At 39.6% G+C, this 18,264-nt stretch overlaps 1 protein-coding gene across 1 annotated transcript in view; it reads right to left on the bottom strand.

Moving 5' to 3' along the window:
• Positions 1 to 3,853: 3,853 nt before the first annotated feature.
• The window catches only part of TMEM145 (transmembrane protein 145), a 55,461-nt gene continuing 41,050 nt past the window's right edge, over positions 3,854 to 18,264 (bottom strand). The window contains exons 11-15 of the mRNA XM_072425607.1: positions 17,344 to 17,437; positions 16,043 to 16,215; positions 14,287 to 14,407; positions 12,919 to 13,110; positions 3,854 to 11,042 (exon numbers count right to left, since the gene is read on the bottom strand). Coding sequence (XP_072281708.1) covers positions 10,806 to 11,042; positions 12,919 to 13,110; positions 14,287 to 14,407; positions 16,043 to 16,215; positions 17,344 to 17,437 — 817 coding nt within the window. The 3' untranslated portion in view covers positions 3,854 to 10,805. The remainder of the gene's footprint in view (positions 11,043 to 12,918; positions 13,111 to 14,286; positions 14,408 to 16,042; positions 16,216 to 17,343; positions 17,438 to 18,264) is intronic.

Raw genomic sequence — 18,264 nt, forward strand, 5'->3', positions numbered from 1 at the left:
ATATATATATATATATATATATATATATATATATATATATATATATATATATATATATATATATATATATATATATATATATATATATATATATATATATATATATATATATATAATATATAACTAGCATGTATAGTATTCATGTTTTATACATGTAGGGTCTTTTGTTCTGGAAGAAGGGTGCCATTTTATTATGGTATTACTGTATATAGTTATAAATTACAAATGTATCGGTACAGACTTGCAGGGTTCTTGAATGGTCTAGTTCTGGGGGGAATATAAGGAGAGCCAACTCCTCAGCCAAAAGGGACCCCTACAGGGACCCCCTGTTGGCTATATCTGCCAGTTGTCCCATTCAATATTGGTATTTAAATTTCTTTTTTTTTTTTCTCTACATTGTTTCCTATGGGTCCAGCCATACCAGGGCACAAAGCAGTACTATTAAACATGAGGCATGGTCACGTGCCCAAGTGTTAAATTGTAGGTGCTTTGGGAATTAATCCAGAGAACATCCTCAAATACCATCACTGCTGAATCCACCTCCTCCTTTCCTCATCTGTCAGTATTCAATCTGCATTTATCTTCAACAGGTATATCATCCACTCGGACTGCCATCTGAACGCTGTATCCCTGTGCCCTACCCTTTGCAGACTCATTGTAGAAATTTGAATTTGGCCATCCCTTTGCTGACTGCTCATTGATATTTATTGCCCTACCAACCACACCCTTATCACGGTCTCCCAATTTCCATTATAATTGGTTTGGTTCAGCCATACCTGGAGCCAAAGCACTGCTATTTAAACACCGGGCATGGTCACATGCCAAAGTAAGTGCTTTGGGAATTATTCCAGGTCATTGAAACAGGACTGGATATACAGCACCCTTTTCTGCAATTACCACCTAAGGAATCTTCATCATGAAACCACCTGGATTACAGCATAACTTTGCTGCCACCATCACAAACTTTGATTCATACAATCCTAAACCTAGAACTCTGATCACAAGTCTGGCTACAAAACTTATTACATTTGCTGCTCACATGGACTTCCTCCCCGGTTGGCTGTCTGCAATGAACTAATCTCTATCAACCTTTTTATTATTAAACAGGTTTTTTTTTTTAGCGCCAACATATTACACAGCGCTGTACATTAAATAGGGGTTGCAAATAACAGAGGAATACAGACTGTGGCACAGGAGGAGGGAGAGGACTCTGCCCCGAAGAGCTAACAATCTAGACCTCGCTCACTAAAACTTGGCTTTCACTCTAAGTCTGCTGCTGCACCCTCCTATTGTTGGGTTACTACAGTTGCATTTGTTATTAATGTTTTGACAACAATAAATGTTTAACAAAATATAATGCAATATGTATGCTTTTCATTAGATCATTCTGAAGGAATTCAACTCATTCTATACCTGGCATCTTTATAAGGTAAAATGCTGGTTAAAGGATGGATCATTGGTTGGTGCTGATCAAGCACTGGCCATTGTCCATTCCTGTGCCGTTTAAAATGGTTCTGGAGTCTCAACCAGAACTTGCTGCAAGCAACATTTTTTTTTTGATCTGCCAAGCTATTATATTAAGAAGGGCTCCTTGGCTGAATGCAACTTATCTAGCATATCTAATTCTTTTTTTGGGGTTCTATCATACTGTCTTTATAAATATTTTAATTTACAATGGTTATCTCTCTGTGTATACTTCAAACATAACCCATCAATCTACCTAAATTGTCACACCTGCTAAATTGATACCTGGTAGCAGAAGTGAGGAGAAGTGATGTGTGCAAACTGGAGATATTGATAGTGGCAGAATTGTTTTTGAACATAACTTCTAATACAAAACCAAAGTAAAAATGCAAAAGTTGTTTAGCTGGGGTAAAAAAAGTTGCAATATGATCAGAATGGATCCACTCCCCAAGTTGGGTGCCCACAGCGGGATCCAGTTGCTCACGAATGTAATAAAATATGTTGCACTGACCTGAATGGCAGACTCCTACCAATTGGTGAGGGAATAAGATTTGCCTTGGTAAAACAAAAAGGAGCAGAATACACAGGTGGGATTTCTGTGTTTTCAGACTCTCCAAACTGAGACAGAGAAATGAACTGTAGGCAGTTACAGAATGTTTGCTTGACTGAGAGGAGAAGCTCAGCTCAAAGCACGTGGCTGTGAAACAAAACTGCTTTGAAAGAAATTGCTTCCTGAAGTGGCCTAATGTGCATGTAAGAGCATTCATTTCAAGTGGATCATGGGAGGAGGTTGTACATTAGTCAGGATATTCTGATGTCAAAGGAAGAAATTGAGATCGAGCAGCAAGCAAATTTGTGAGACTGGCTACTGGACTACCTACTTTAAAGATAAAATTGTCCAAATTGGACATGTCTCCAGTCAGTGTGCCACTTCAACCATGTTCATCCCTTTCATCTGTAAATCATCACTGGTCTCCCTCAGTCCTGGTACTGCGGATGAAGTCTCCTCTCTTCTCTCGTTTCCATCTACTGTGTGCTTTACCCAATTCCCTCTGTTTCACTCCATGCCCATTCCTGGCCCCCGCCTTAACAGAACTATTCAACCTCTCTCTGGTTCTACTGGTATCTACTTCTCTGCTTTCAAGCATTATCCTCCCTATCCTGAATAAACCCTCACTGGACCTCTCCATACTTTTTAGCTCCAGTCCCTTCTCCGATTTGTTTCCAAACTTCTTGAGCACCGATTACCTGAGCTCCAACTCTCTCCTTGACCCCCTCCAGTTTGGCTTCTGAGCTGCCCATTCCAGTGAAACAGCCCTTACTAAATTGGCCAATGACCTCATCAGAGCTAAGTCTCAAGGCAACTTTTCCCTGCTCCTTCTCCTTGATCTTTCCTCTGATTTTGACACTGTTGATCACCCCCTTCTAATACAAATCATGCACTCCATTGGTATCAGTGACACTGCTCTCTCTTGGTTTGCTTCCTACCTGTCTGACCGCTACGTTCAAGTTTCTTTAAATGGTAACTCCTCCTCTCCTACTCCCTGTTGGTGTTCCCCAAGGGTAAGTCCTTGGACCGGTCCTCTTTTCTCTGTACACCTCCTCTCTCGGTAGTCCCAAATCCTCCTTTGGCTTACAGTACCATCCGTATGCTGATTACACTAAAACATCTTACATCTGTTCATCCCTGACTTGTCCTGGATAAGGTCTCATGCTGCCTGTCAGCCAGTAAGCAAAAACTGCTACAATTGTTTTTGGAGAATTTGTTGCTTACTGATTAGAACAGAAGTCGGCAAACTCCGGCCCATAGGCCCGATATGGCCTAGCCAGTAGTTTGTTCCGGCCTGACGCCGACTGGGATTAGGCCAGAACAAACTACCGAAGCCGCATGCAGCTCTTGACCTTCCTCTTGCTGTGGCTCCATCGGCGGCGGAAATGTTAACGCCGGCCGGAGTAAATAGGGAAAATTCCCTCTTCCATATGCATTGTGGAGAAGAGGGAATTCTCTTCAGGGGGTGTTCCTGGTGGGGGGAGGAGCCATTAAGGAGGGACTCGAGAGAAAGTCAGGCCTACTGTGCTCCTGCCCACCCCTGAAATGACCTAGATGCCAAAAAAGTTTGACCCCTGGATTAGAAGAAACCAGAACTGCTATGTATATGAGAGGGAAAATGACAATTGTGTGAACACACTAAACATCTCCACTTAAGAGGTATCCCTCGTAATGTACTCTTTTTATCAAGGTTACTGCATAACCTTTTCAACAAGTCTTCTAAGGAAGCCATTTTTTGGGGGTATGGCTCCTAAATCTCCATTTTTTTCCATTTCTTGTTTGCTGACTGATTATACTCTACAACAACATTTTCCTTCAAAATAAAGCACACATGCAAACTTCTTATTTACAAAAATGAAATTTATTTTGCAAGTCATTTAACACCCTGCCTTTCTGTGTGCAACATTTGTTCTACCAGAACCGGCTACAAGAGTTGGGTTGTCCTGTATGATGTAGATGATGAAGTGCTTTTCTAGTAGCTCAACAATGGGTAGAGAAGTCCTGTCACTCACTTATAAGGAGGCAGCCATTTTACCTGCTGAGCCAAAATAAACCATAAGGCCTCAATACAAGTATTGGCCAGAAGGTTGAGTATGGCAAAATGCCAATTTGCGTCATTCCATGGCAAAAAGCCAGCGATACCATAAGTTGTTCTGAGCACTCCTTTGAGTTGACTCTCCCATTGGGATAGCACAAATTAGAAGTTTTGAGAAGCGAACTTTGCTGTGATATTGAACTATAAATTGTCACTAATGCCTCCGTAGATAAAATGGTTCCCTTCCTGTCTGCAGTTGCCCATATTTAGTGTGATTCTGATAGACGTCTTGCTGCAAAGAAGGTGGGTGTGAATGATGCAACAATTTAAAGGTTGGGAGTTAGGGGTGAATATAGATGTGGCATTAAAGACACCATGTCGACATTATTCATCAAAAATCTGCCCACATTTTATAAACAATGTATTTACCAAAACTTCCCTTGTGTAGACATCCAAAAGCTTTGACAATGCTGTTGAGCACTGCCATCTTGGATGTGATGTCAGGAGCCCCAGAGACTCGTAGCTGCCACTCCATAGTATTCCCCTTGACTTCTCCCAAAAGGTTTTGTAGAGAGGTGAGGCGAGGGGTAAAAGAGCTTGGCCAGCACAGAAAGTAACCAGAAGTATGTCCAGCATCCTTATTTGCAGCAAAGTGTCTAGAAGATCCACTTCATATAGAATTCCAACTAAACATATCTCCTTAAGAGCAGAAACCACAAAGTGCTCACAATTCTATTCTATGACATTTTGTGGATACCTGACAACCACTATGTGGTCAAAATGATGGGAAGGCCACTTCGAAAATGTTCAGGTATAGGTATTCCCATTGAAAGGCATGGTAACGTTACAGCATGAGAAGACATTGTAGACAATTGTGCACTTCCAGTCTTGTGCTAACATTTTGGGTAAGACCCCTTTTCCTCTTCCAGCACAAATGGGGCAAGTGTATACAAAGTCAGCTCCGACAAAAAATGATTGATGAGTCTAGTGATTAGGAAACTTGAGTGTTTGGTTTGCCTTTTCTGCACCTTAACCAGAAAGACTATATTGTATTGTACCATTTTTTTTTTAAATCTGTGATATGTTTATTACATATCTCTGGTTATTGTTATATTGGTAAATTTTTTTTACTGTGTATTTCTTGGATGCTGTCTATTTTTTATGTTTGTTGTAGTGATTTGTTTATTATTTGATAAAAACTTAAAAAAAAAATTACAATTTTCAAAAAAAAAAAAAAAAAAAAGAACTTGAGTGTCCTGAAGTTAACCCTGCCAAATCCTTTGAAATAAATTCTTTTATTGATACCCTAAAACAGCAGTCGCCAACTGGTGGAAAACTTTGGTGGTCTGCAGCTCTGGCCGGTATGCCCCCCAGCAGGGTCAGGAGGATTCCGCTGGGGGGGGCACACCGGCCAGAGCCATGGATTATGTCCTCCGTCGCAGGCTCAGACCAGCGATAGGGGAGTGGGGGGGTTCTGGCATCATGATGTCACTGTAGGGGAAGTGACACATACGCGGCCCGTAAGTTTAGTGGTCTGTAGGTCCGGAAAGGTTGACGACCACAGCCCTAAAACAAATCATAATTTGTTTCCTAATTCCTCCCTGACATGGGCTGGCTCCATATTATTAGCCAAGGTTTTAGAATGAGATATCCAACAAGAATATACAATTATGATATCTACAAACCTTTATATATTGTAGTCTTTTTATTTGCCAAACCCACCATTTGCCAATGTCATGAATAAAAATCGCAGATGTCTGAGTTTATTCATGAAATCAGGTTAGTCTGGGCCCTTAGTAATAAATGAAATGAGTTTCAGGGGCCGACAATATAAGCTTTCCTTACAATATCAGACATTTTGTGGTTTCACTCTTAAGCAAGACTTTTAGACAGGTGGATTCACCTAAAGGGCCTATTTAGATCCATGTGGTGTACAGCGCTGCGTAATATGTTGGCGCTATATAAATCCTGTTTAATAATAATATTAATGTGGTGTGTTAGCCAGGCATAAGTTGCACATTGTCGTCTGCTGCATTAGTCAGCCCATAAATTAAGCTAAAAATGCTCACAACACTTTTGTTATTGGAACACACCACAACGCACTTCCATGCCAAATGTTGCACCGCACCTCAGTGTAGGTTTCTTACCCGTGTGCATTAGGGAGCCATACTAAATGAATGGCATCAAACTGCACCAATTACAGCGCATTCCAGCATAAGCTAATACAAAGATCTAAATGGGCCCTTAAGGTATTTTCACCCTTCATATGTTTTAGAACTGTGCATGGCCTCCTGCAACTTTTACTAACTTGTTGTGGTCTGCACATAGCTCTGATGCACTGTTTGTATAGGAAACTATTCTACTACACTGTTCATTCTATGCAAAGAGCAGCTTTTGTGCTCAGCAAAAATTCAAAATATTGATATTAAACGCATTCATTTTTTTATATACAGAGACAAAAATGATACAGAAGCTACAATACAAAAGCAATGTATTAAAATAAATGTTGCAGGAGGTGATACATAAAAAAAAAACCTTTAAAACTTATCTATATATTCTATTGCACCTTCCCAGACCTGTGTTGGCTGCATTGTTTTTTTTTCAGGCTTTATTCCTTAATTTTATATGATAATCCTGGAAATAAAGATCTTTCTATTGCCTCCTATACTTATTTTTCCACTGGATCTATGGAGACATGGTGGCCAACTCAACATGTTTGATATCAACCATTCTCATTGCATGGTAGAATATGAGATGTTTTGCACAAGAAATAACATTGTAAAATAAACACAAGAAATAACATTGTTTTGCATCTTATAGGAAGTAACACAGTAGACACAAAAGTAACAAGAAATAGTAAGGTCAACCCGTAAATTCAGTACTCACTGAAAATGTTAAAAAGTAATGCAACCACCATGTCAAAGAACTGGTAAGCTGTAATATATTGAAATGGCTGTTATTGGGTTGAAATACGCTCAATTGAGATAAAACATGGCTAGAATGTTATCCGGTCATATCACGCACACATGCCTTTCCTGCATGCCATCATATTCCCAAGTTGCGATCTTAGCTTTTCAGTTATGTACAAAGGGTACATGTTGATCTAGATACCATATGCAATAATGGCATAAATGACACAATGGCAACTGCACTGTACCTGGGTACCTTCGTTTCACTATAAAAATATAAGTAAAACTCCATCAGACATTACAAATGGAAACACTGAAGATGATTAGAAAACATGCCTCAGAGGATTTGCAGTCATTTATAATACTGTATCTATTAGTATTCCTTATCTATGTCAATGTCCAACTCGCGTGTGCTCTAAAAATTGCAACTTTCCAAATATTCCACAATGCAACCTTGTTCAAATTGTGCCACTGTTTGATGATAGGGTGAGAAAAATAGCTGTATGGAAAAACCATCCGGGGGTAAGATATACTGGGGTTGCATTACTATGGTTAGCAATGGATAAGAGAGAATCATATATATAAACACAGATTAAATAAAATGTAAAAAGGTTAATAGTAACAGCTATACAAAAACAATTACAGGTAACAGAAAGTAATACAAAATAAACTACAGGGAGTTAGAAAATAGAGAGACGGGATACTACAGGTAATAGTAAACTAGACACAGCTCGTATAGAAGTGGAAAAGTAGGGATGGTAAGACAATTTTCATGATATTGTTTTACTTTAAAAAATAAACTGGAAATAAATTTGCAAAAAATTTAGCCTAATTTATATTTGCAAAATTGCTAGGAGGGATCAGGGGGACATAAAGAAATATGTTTCAAGTAAATAAAATGTAAAATGTCCCAAAGGAGTTCCCAACTTCCAATTGTTCCAATACTTTGCAATTACTTTGGAAATTCAGTGGCAACTTTAATTATGAGTTTCCTGACTATGATTGAACGTTATTTACAAACATTTATTTAGATTTTTTTCATTTTGAGCATTTTTTCATCGGCCACCCCTGGAGTTTTGGCGACCATACTATGGTTTAGGGACATTGCACTCAACTCATATTTGGCTTTGGCATTCAAATCATTTTCCTGTCTTCATCTTTACCTTACGGAAAGACAATATGCTTTTGTTTTGTGTCCTTGACCCTCTTTGCAAATTTCTTAAAAAACTGGTTGTAATTGAAAAACAAGAAACCACAAATGGAAGAAATGGAGAAATACAGGAAATTATTACTGAGAAATAATAATAAAAAGGAAGCCACAGATAAAAGGAATAATACAGGGAGCTTAAGGTGCCCATATATCTCAGGTCAGCCGTGCAGTTTTGATTTAACCTTTCCTAAGCATGTCTGATCCGGCATGCATAAACATGAAGGCACAGCTTGGCTGATGTTTATGTCAATTCAGAGGGGAAGGAAAAGAAGTAGAGGGGCACAGGCGTAGCTGACAGTGCAGGCTTTCCTATCCACCCAACTGACATTACCCTGAAGATAAGCCAGCCAGTTAGTATATGGCTTATGAAATGGACCTGAGGGACTGTTTTCTCCACCAAGGTATCCAGACTGGGCAACTCACATCCTATGACTTGAGGGTAAAAGATGCAAAAAGCTGCACACTGTGGGGATAGAAAGATGCAAACAAGGAATTTGTACAAGGAATGGGAAAAAAAAACACAGACGGAGTACAAAGCTAACAGGAAGCTGTAGACAGCTGGTATGGAGAACTATTATGATATACAGAGAGTGGAAACAGAGGGGTAATGGAGACTACAGATTAGGAACAGAGGGGTACCGGAGACAACAGACTGGGGACAGAGGGGTAAAGGAGACTATAGACTGGGGACAGAGGGGTAAAAGAGACTACAGATTAAGGACAGAGAGGTACGGGAGACTACAGACTAGGGACAGAGAGGTACAGGAGACTACAGATTTGGGGCAGAGGGGTATCAAAGAATATAGACTGGGGATAGAGGCGTACCGGAGACTATAGACTGGGAACAGAGGGGTACTGGAGTCTACAGACTGGGGACAGAAGAATACGGGAGACTACAGACTAGGGACAAAGACGTACAGGAGACTACAGATTTGGAGCAGAGGAGTATCAAAGAATATAGACTGGGGATAGAGGAGTACCAGACACTATAGACTGGGAACAGAGGAGTACAGGACACTACAGACTGGAAACAGAGGGCTATGGGTGACTACAGACTGGGAACAGAGGGGTACAGCAAACTGGGGACTGGGAACAGAGGGGTACAGAGGACTACAGATTGGGAGCAGAAGGCTCCAAGTAATACCAGTCTGGGAACAGAAGACTACTGACAGGGAACAGAGGTGTACAGGAAACTACCAACTGGGAACAGAGGCGTACAGAGGACTACAGACTAGGAACAGAGAAATACAGAAGATTACAGACTGGGAACAGAGAGATACCGAAGACTACCAACTGGGAACAGTGGGCTACAAGGAATTACACTAAGGGAACAGAGAAATACAGAAGACTACAGGCTGGGGAAACAGAGGGGTACAGGAAACAACTGACTGGTAAAAGAGGGGTACAGTAAAGTAGGGACTGGGAACAGAGGGGTACAGAGGACTATAGATTTAGATCAGAAGGCTACAAGTAATACCAGTCTGGGAACTGAGGGGTACAGAAGACTACCGACAGAGGGGTATAGGAAGCTACAGACTGGGAACAGAGGGGTAAAAATATAGTTATTGCAATGAGACAGAATTTACAAAAAGGACAGGAAGAAAAACTAGAGACATCTACAAGCAGCACTGGGAAAAGAGAACTATACCAGTTGAATGATGCTGAAGAAACTTTAGTGCAGACAGAACAGAATATACTGCATAAAACAACAACGGAGAGAAACAAGAAACTACAGACATCGGAAAACACAGGAAATAAAAAAAGCAAAATTAGATAAAAAGAAACAAAAGACAATAATCAAGAAAGTTGAAGAAAAAAAAACTCTGAATGCAGTCACTCCACAAGAACGGTCAAAGGTTTGGTAAGTGGTCATCACTGTATCAATAGGGCTGGTCTACAAACAGTGAAGCCAAAGTGGTGCCATAGTCCACAGGAACTAATAGAACTGACCACTTCATTTTAAAGATTGGATAAAAAAGGCTACATTTTTATTGGTCTAATAGGTTCTTCTACTACTGACTATTAGTGACTAGAAACACTGGATGGACATTGTGCATGGGTTTTTCTGTCCTGATGTGTTCCCTTGTGCTCACTACCCATTACCACTTGTAAGGACATGCTTCTAATTTTCACACAGGTTCCTTTAAAGGTGAAATTCACCTTCTAGGCTGCATCAAGCTGCTTTGCATTGTCATTGAAAATAAGTAGTTCTTAGGTAACCGAAAGCCCATGTACACCTGTCCTGTGTAGAACAGCCCACCCCCCAAAAAACTGTCCACTAGCTGAGAAGTCAGAAGAAACAAAACCACTCAAGGGATTCTGGGAAACTAAAATATTGGTCATGTGATAGACAAAAGCCGAGGCAGAGGCACATATTATCGACATACGTAGGCACATAACTAATTGATATCCTGTATACCTATGCACATGCACACACCAACATACGGAATATGAAATATATACATATGGTCATGTCTTTAGAAACATTTACATACGTACTTGCCCACCCAAACATACTCCTATATCTTGAACATTGCCACACACACAAATTATATCTGGCTCAAAAGGTCAGCCCATGTTCATTCCAAAAGGTCCATCTTGGCTCAACAAGGACTGCAGTGTTCTCCTTCATGAACCCTACATGGGTTGAGGACCTGCAGACCGTATGCTAAAATATTCAGGAAATCCATTCTGGTGATGTATTTGGGGGGCGTGAAGCTGCTGAAGTCCCCCAAGCTGAGTTTCTCCGACTGGTACTTTTTGGGTTCCAGGGGCTCCATTCATTGATGGGGTGCTGAACACATGATGAGGGTCAGAGGTCAGCTGCGAATAGCAATGTCCCAGGGTCACTGGATATTGAACTGGCTTGTTTATCTGAATAGACACAGAGCACAATGAACAAGAAAGAATGAAGTTCAAAAATACATTACATAGACTAAATCAACGAAAAGGGCTATGAAAGAGCAAAAAAAAGTTAGCTTACATTGTCCAGGACCCCTCACCCTTTCAAAATCAGCTACACTTACACATAATTCTTAGAAGTTAGAATTACATCTTCATTTGTGAGGGTGTTGACACCACCCAAGAGACACAAATTGTTCATTGCTCAAAAACCCCTTACAACCTTTAGAGCAGGGGAGTCCAACTCTAGCCCACAACGTCCTTTTTTTGGCCCCCAAAGGAATCCTAAATATGAATTGCAGCTGGCCCACCGCTGCATTGAAATCTATAGACCAGTGGTCTCTCTGCTAATGCCTGGCCCAGCATTGGACTGTTTTATAGACGCAAGAAATGCCGGGAATTGTAGTAGCGTCATCACTTGCTTCTATAGACCAGTGGCCTCTCCGTGGCCGTGACTGTTTTATAGATGCAGGAAATTGTAGTAGCGGTGCTATTTCAGTTTCAACTTTGGCCTGCAACTTTGTCTAATTTTTTAATTTTGGCCCACTGTGTATTTGAGTTGAAACCCCTGCTTTAGAGGAACCCTGGTCAGGAAATACTGATCTAGATAGAGAACCTTTAGAATACAAAATATGAAACCTTATTGTCGTCTTTTTCTTGGGGGTGACCAAGGGTGGTTTGGGGTCTAGGTAAGGGCGGTGAGCCAACCTTCCAAAAAAAATTCCTGTGGAATTGAAGTTAGCTGATATCTCTCAAGAGGAAACATCAGTCCATGCTAAGAACACTTCCTTGCGAAATTTTGGCTGATTTACGATCCACAGGAATTTCCCCAGTAGGTTTACCCTCACCTAGACCCAGAAACAAAAGAGGACAATAAGGTTCTCTATTTTGTATTTCTCTATCTCCTCTCTCTTTCTCTATCTAGATCAGTGTTTCTCAACCAGTTTTCCTCCAGAGGTTCTTGGGGTTCCTTAACCAATGAGTTTGTGACTGTTAGGTCAGTTTGAGTGACACTAATGATCTTTTTGGCAATCTGTAGGGCGACATTCTTCCCAATGGCCAGCAATGTAAGAGCCATTCTTCCTACTGACCACCACACTAATATACTGTGAGCTGTGGATATAGTAATTATAGAAGGAGTTCCCTGAAGACCTGAAAGTTATTTCAAGGGTTCGCTCCTTGTTATAAGGGTTGAGAAAGGCTGTTCTAGAATGATGGGGACATCGCAACTTGAATTTTGGAAGATGGGGGTTAGGTGAGTATATTCTAACCAGAGGGAGAAGAACCTGCTCCCGCCAACTGACTTGCCCTTCCACCAATTACATTTTTCTGCAGTGTTATGTATGGAGAACTCTGGGGACATATTAAGCTCCATATATTTATTCTTTACTTATAAAATGCAAGCACAGTATTGAGTACAAACTGTGGTAAGAACCCTCAAAATACCACATCCACTAAACAGAAACCATTACAGTCTAAAACTCTATACTGTGTGGCCCCTGATATCGCCAACGTGCCACACATAATAACCAGGTAATGCAGTGATACATAAAATAGGTCAGGGACTGCATGAATGCAACAGGAGATATTTCCAGACTAGGGCATATCACAAGATGGTCAGAGATTGCAGATAGGTGACTGGTGATAGTCATTGCCCAGGGACATTGATAGTCTGTGTTGGGGCAATGTTGTCGGCTCACTGAAGGACATTTAGAGGTCACTGGATTTCTGGTAAGATCAACAAATATTATTCTGCTCCTGTACCATTTCTATTCTTGTAGTAACTTGTAATCCAAATCAGTAATAATGAACATACATGAAAATATTAATAAATATGATTTTTTTTTACCACTGCAGCATTGCCATTGCTGTTGGGAATGGAGAAGAGTTCAGTGACGTTGGGGACGGAATCACTGATGAAGGTGACGTTTCCATAGACGTGGTGAGGAAATTTCTCTGTGTTTTGCTCCATGATGCCGATTTGAGAGGTTCGCACGTGATAAGGGAAGTTCTTATTGGCTGCAGAGGGTCTGGTGATTATCTAATAAAATGCATTTGCAAAAATCTGAATTATAACTCTATATTCTCTAAAATATTACTTTTTTAATATTTTGGTGTATGTTCACCCTGTCAAAGCAGAAGCCTTAGGCTGTAAAGTTATCGTATCTCTTGACATTTTTTACAAACACTCACAGGGCTTACATTTCTGCCTTGTCAGGGACAGAATATAAGTGAATAACAGCATGTACAATTGCATTTGTGTCCTGAAAGGAACCGAATACAAGTCAGTACCAACAGATCTATCTACCCCACCACCCTGATGGAGACAGAATAGAAGTCAAGACCAACAGGTTCAACTCTAATTCCACCCTGCCAAGGACAGAATACAAGTGAATACCAGCAGATCCAACTACACTTCCTCCCTGATAAGGAGAGAATACAAGTGAATACCAGCAGATAAAAATAAACTTCCTTCCTGACAAGGAACATAATAAATGCAAAAAGCAACAGACTTAATCCCACTTGTGTCCTGACAGGGACCAACATATCTAACTATCCCCTCCACCCTGATGGGGACAGAATACAAGTGAAGACCAGAAGACCCAACTACACATGTGGGCAATACCAGCAGACAAAACTGTACCCATGCGGACCGAATCACACTTGTGCCCTGACAATTAAAAAATACTAGTGAATACCAGCAGACCCAACTACACTTGTGCCCTGACTGGGACAGAATACAAGTATACCAACAAGTTTAACTACCCTTTCTGTCTGATGGGGACAGAAAACTAGTGAAGACTAGCAGACCCAACTACACCACCCAGATAGGCATGAAGTGAATACAAGCAGACAAAACTATACTTCCACCCTGCCATAGATAGAATACAAGTGAATATCAGCAGACCCAACTGCACTTATGCCCTGACAGCCACATAATACTAGTGAGTACCAGCAAACAAACTACACTTAGTCACTGACAGGGATAGAATACAAGTGAATACAGCAGCTCTAACTTTTCCTAAAAGGCAAAGCTTTAGTATATTAGCAAGAAAGGAGTGACATGTCCATCTTCCTAACTTAACTGATAAAATTAATGCTGAATTAAATTTAAAAAAGAAAAAATGTCTTTGAGATAAATATACATTGATTTTATATAAATATACAGACAGTAAGCAGATACAAGGTCTCATACAAGGGCAGCTCTCCAACTCACCAGGAAAACAGCGTGTGCATACAGATGGATTCCTAGCTGTATACCATTGACAATCTTCTCACGGGCCCACTTAGGAATTCCAAAGTTGGCGATCAGAGCCATGACAGGGACAGCGAAGAACCTGCCAACAAATATGAGTTATGGAGCATTTTATAATTTGCCTTGTGTGCTGGAAATGGATGCAAATCGTCATGACCCAGTCATAGTACAGTAATAAAAAGTCCTTCCAGGATCTGCCGATACGTCCGGACCATATCTGGATCTAACCAATCAAGAAGAATTGTATATTGCAAATAATTTGCCGGAGCAATGTACAGTATGCAGTAATCCAACTGCTACCAATAAAAATCTTTTCTCAACACCAACTTGCCCCAATGGGATAGCGTTTGCACGTTTTGTGATAGGTCCACTTTAGGTGTTAACTTATCAATGATCAATGGGAGCAGCACTCTCATCATTTGTGGGGCAAATGGTAGTCCCTGGGGCAAGCTAGGGGTTCAGATTAGAATGAATGCACTGCCATGCATTGGTGTAGTTAGCCTGCTAAATGTGAAACTAAACCAATGTTAACAAATAGTGGCAAACAGAAGTGAAATGTAAAATAAATATTATAAAATAATTTAATCTTTGATGGAGAAAATTCTGTTGTAGCTTTCTTTTAGTACTGCTAACATAACCCACATTTTATAAAAGAGGTCAGCTATTCAGCCTTTTTTTTGTCATGAGAAACATCTACATTTTTCCATCTAATTACCATAAAAACGGCCTTACTATCCCCTGTTGATGGTTCCTAGTGGGTGGAGCTAAGCTGCTCAGGGGATGGGATTTATGTTCAGGAAATACTGCTGATAGGATTTTCAGATAAAAAACAGCCAATTATCAGCCTGTCCTGAATAAAAATCCCACCTCCCAACATAGTTCTTTCCTAGCACCAGAAACATAAAGAAAACTAGTCATTGTTTATACCCCTTTCAATGTATAAAGCAGGGAGGTGTGCAATGTATAAAGGTTTTAGAAAGATCATCCCCATCATTTCTGAATGTCAATAAAAGTGGGCCTAAACCAAAAGTGGGCCTAAACAAAAAGATGCTCAGTTCTAAAAACTAATAACCATAAAAACTATCTTGGCGTGCCCAATTCCCCTTTTATTCACTGTGCTTCCTAGTAGGTGTATCTAAGCTACTCAGGGGACGGGTGCTAAAATTAGGAAGTACTGCCGATAGGCTCTTTAGATGATTTTCTACTTTAACAGCCAATCAGTAGCCTATCTTCGAAACAAATCTAATCAACCAACATGGCTCTAGTAACAGGAAGAAGACTAGTTATAGTTTTCAACCATTTCAAGTTATAAAGCAGAGAGGTGCACAATGTATTATGGTTTTGGAAAGTACAGCTCCCAAATTCTGAGTGTCCATTACCATGGGTTTAAACCCTGAACAAAAATGTAAAATATTTTACAAACTAGTAACTATAAATATAGCTTTGTAATGCTTAGATCATGCTTCTCTGTGGTCCCTAGTGGGTGGAGCTAAGCTACTCAGGGGATAGGATTTATGTTCAGGAAGTGCTGCTGATAGGCACTTAAGATAATACTCTGCTTTGACAGCCAATCAGTAGCCTATCTTGAATACAAATCCAGCCTCCCAAAATAACAGGACTAAGACTAGTCACAGGTTTAACCCCTTTAAAGCAGAGGGGTGTACAATGTATAATAAGACATAGGTTAACCATTTAGGGTAATACCTCTCATACTCACCACAAAGTGTAGGCTGCAAAGAACGGCACGTAGAAGGCTTGTTTCTCTGGAAAATGTTTGAGGGTCACCAGCACAGCGTAGCAGAACCATATGTAGGCCAGAAACTGTAGAGCAATGTTCCCATAGCCAGCAGGGGACTCATATGTGTACAGGACCTGGGCTGGGTCAAAGAACTGAGAGGCACACACAAGAAATACAGATAAGAGCCAATCACTTTCTTACTGGTTATACCATCATAAATATGATCATCCAATCATGAGTTACATTTACTAGGGACCTCCCCCAAGGACTGTGAAAAGTATAAGTGCAGCAGTAAAAGAAAAAAGGGGTGTGGTTTGTGCCAGACTTATAAAAGTTGATGGCCCATGTACAAACTTCACCCTCTGTCTCTATCAGGGCACTGCTACTTCTAAAACTGTAACAGGTTTTAGTTGTGAAAGAGTCTCTTTAAATCCTAGGTCTAGGCATACATTTAATAAAAATCATAACACATAGCTATGTACTATTTAAAAATCAGTATGGGGTATATTTATAAAGAACTCAATAATTAGATATTAGATTGTGAGCTCCTTTGAGGGACAGTTAGTGACACAACTATGGACTTTGTACAGTGCTGCGTAATATGATGGCGCTATATAAATACTATATAATAATAATAATAATAGTTATGGGCAAATGTACAAATACAGCAATTTAAATGTCGAAGTTATTCTCAGTTTATCCACTAGCTGGTACTGTTTTCATTTTAACTTACAAAGTGCATTTGTAAATTAAAATTATCACAGCACCAACTACTGGGCAAATTGAGAAAAGCATCCGCTAATAAATCAACGTAACTGTACATTCACCATGTCCCAATACTTTTAACTTTTCACCCATCTCAATTTGCACAAAATATTAATACAAGCCTTTTTGTTGAATGACTTATTATGAAAACTGTTTATACCTTTACACCTAATTTATCTTAAATATTTAAATTTAACTTTGTTTCAGTCACTGGGATAATCAGGTGACCTGCATTCATATGGGCTACTAGGAGGAGAGAGATGACTTTATTGGTCTATTACTGCTCTTTCACTGTCTAATTACAAGACTAAATGTAAATATGTTTAAGCTGGTGAGGGGAAAGTATTGTATATGAAAATCTTGTAATGTAACTTAAGCCTCAACCACGCAAGGTTTCAATTAGAGAGAGACAGCTGAAAGAGAGTTGACCTAATAATGTTGCTTAACTGCAGTAGAAAAATACATCTGGTAATTTAGTTGTGTTTTTTTTTTGGTTGGGCTGTAGAAATTCTTACCTGAGCTTCATGTATGAAGAGCACCGTGTGTGTAACCGTGTACAGAGTCATGTATACTGACAGCTTTATGGAGCCAAGATGGCTGATTCGACCCCTGCAAAATATCAGAGAAAGTGATATGGTAAAATACGGAACAGACTGGTGATGCATGGACAGCAGGTAACTGCATTCTGATCCTCCTAACATAAGCCTTTCTAGAAAGAAATATCAGCACGGCCACTGATTACTTTTTTTTAAAAGAACAAGTTCCAGAAATGCATCCAATAGTGAAACTCACAACCTGCACACTTTTTTTTTTATTATTCAGGACTAAAACATACCATTCTTCCAAATAAACATATATTTTTTTCATCTGGTGACATTGAGTTTTTGCATATTAATATTTTGTATTCTAATTTTTTGCTCTCTTTAGAAGCTGAAGTTTCAATCAGAGAGAGACAGTCTAAAAGAAAATGGAAAGGTATTTACTTAAAGTATAAACTTTACATTTTACAATTTTTAAAGTAAAATCGACCCAACATGTCTTTATTTTAAGGGCAGCTGCACCTTTAACAGGACTAACACCTAACCACCCTCCCCTAATGCACAATAACACATGCACTTTTGTTCATTTAATGAAATAGCATGTTTTATTATTCTGTGTGAACCAAGATGGTCAAATATGATTAAAAGTGAATAGAGATGAGAAAATGTATTTGAAAGGTAATAATGGGTGAACATACATCAGTGGTTTAACAGTGGCTGTCATTTTTCATATTTCCACTAGGTGGTGCTTTATTTTAATTTTCAAAAATGTAAGATGAATTCATCGTAAGTTAAAATTAATATAGCACCAACTAGTGGACTAATTGAGAATAACATTGGCTAATAAACCACTATATCTGTATGCTTGCCAATGCCCTAAAACCTTTAATGTTTTGT

The sequence above is a fragment of the Pyxicephalus adspersus genome, chromosome 11 (genome assembly GCF_032062135.1).
Source record: "Pyxicephalus adspersus chromosome 11, UCB_Pads_2.0, whole genome shotgun sequence".
Classification (NCBI taxonomy): Eukaryota; Metazoa; Chordata; class Amphibia; order Anura; family Pyxicephalidae; genus Pyxicephalus; species Pyxicephalus adspersus.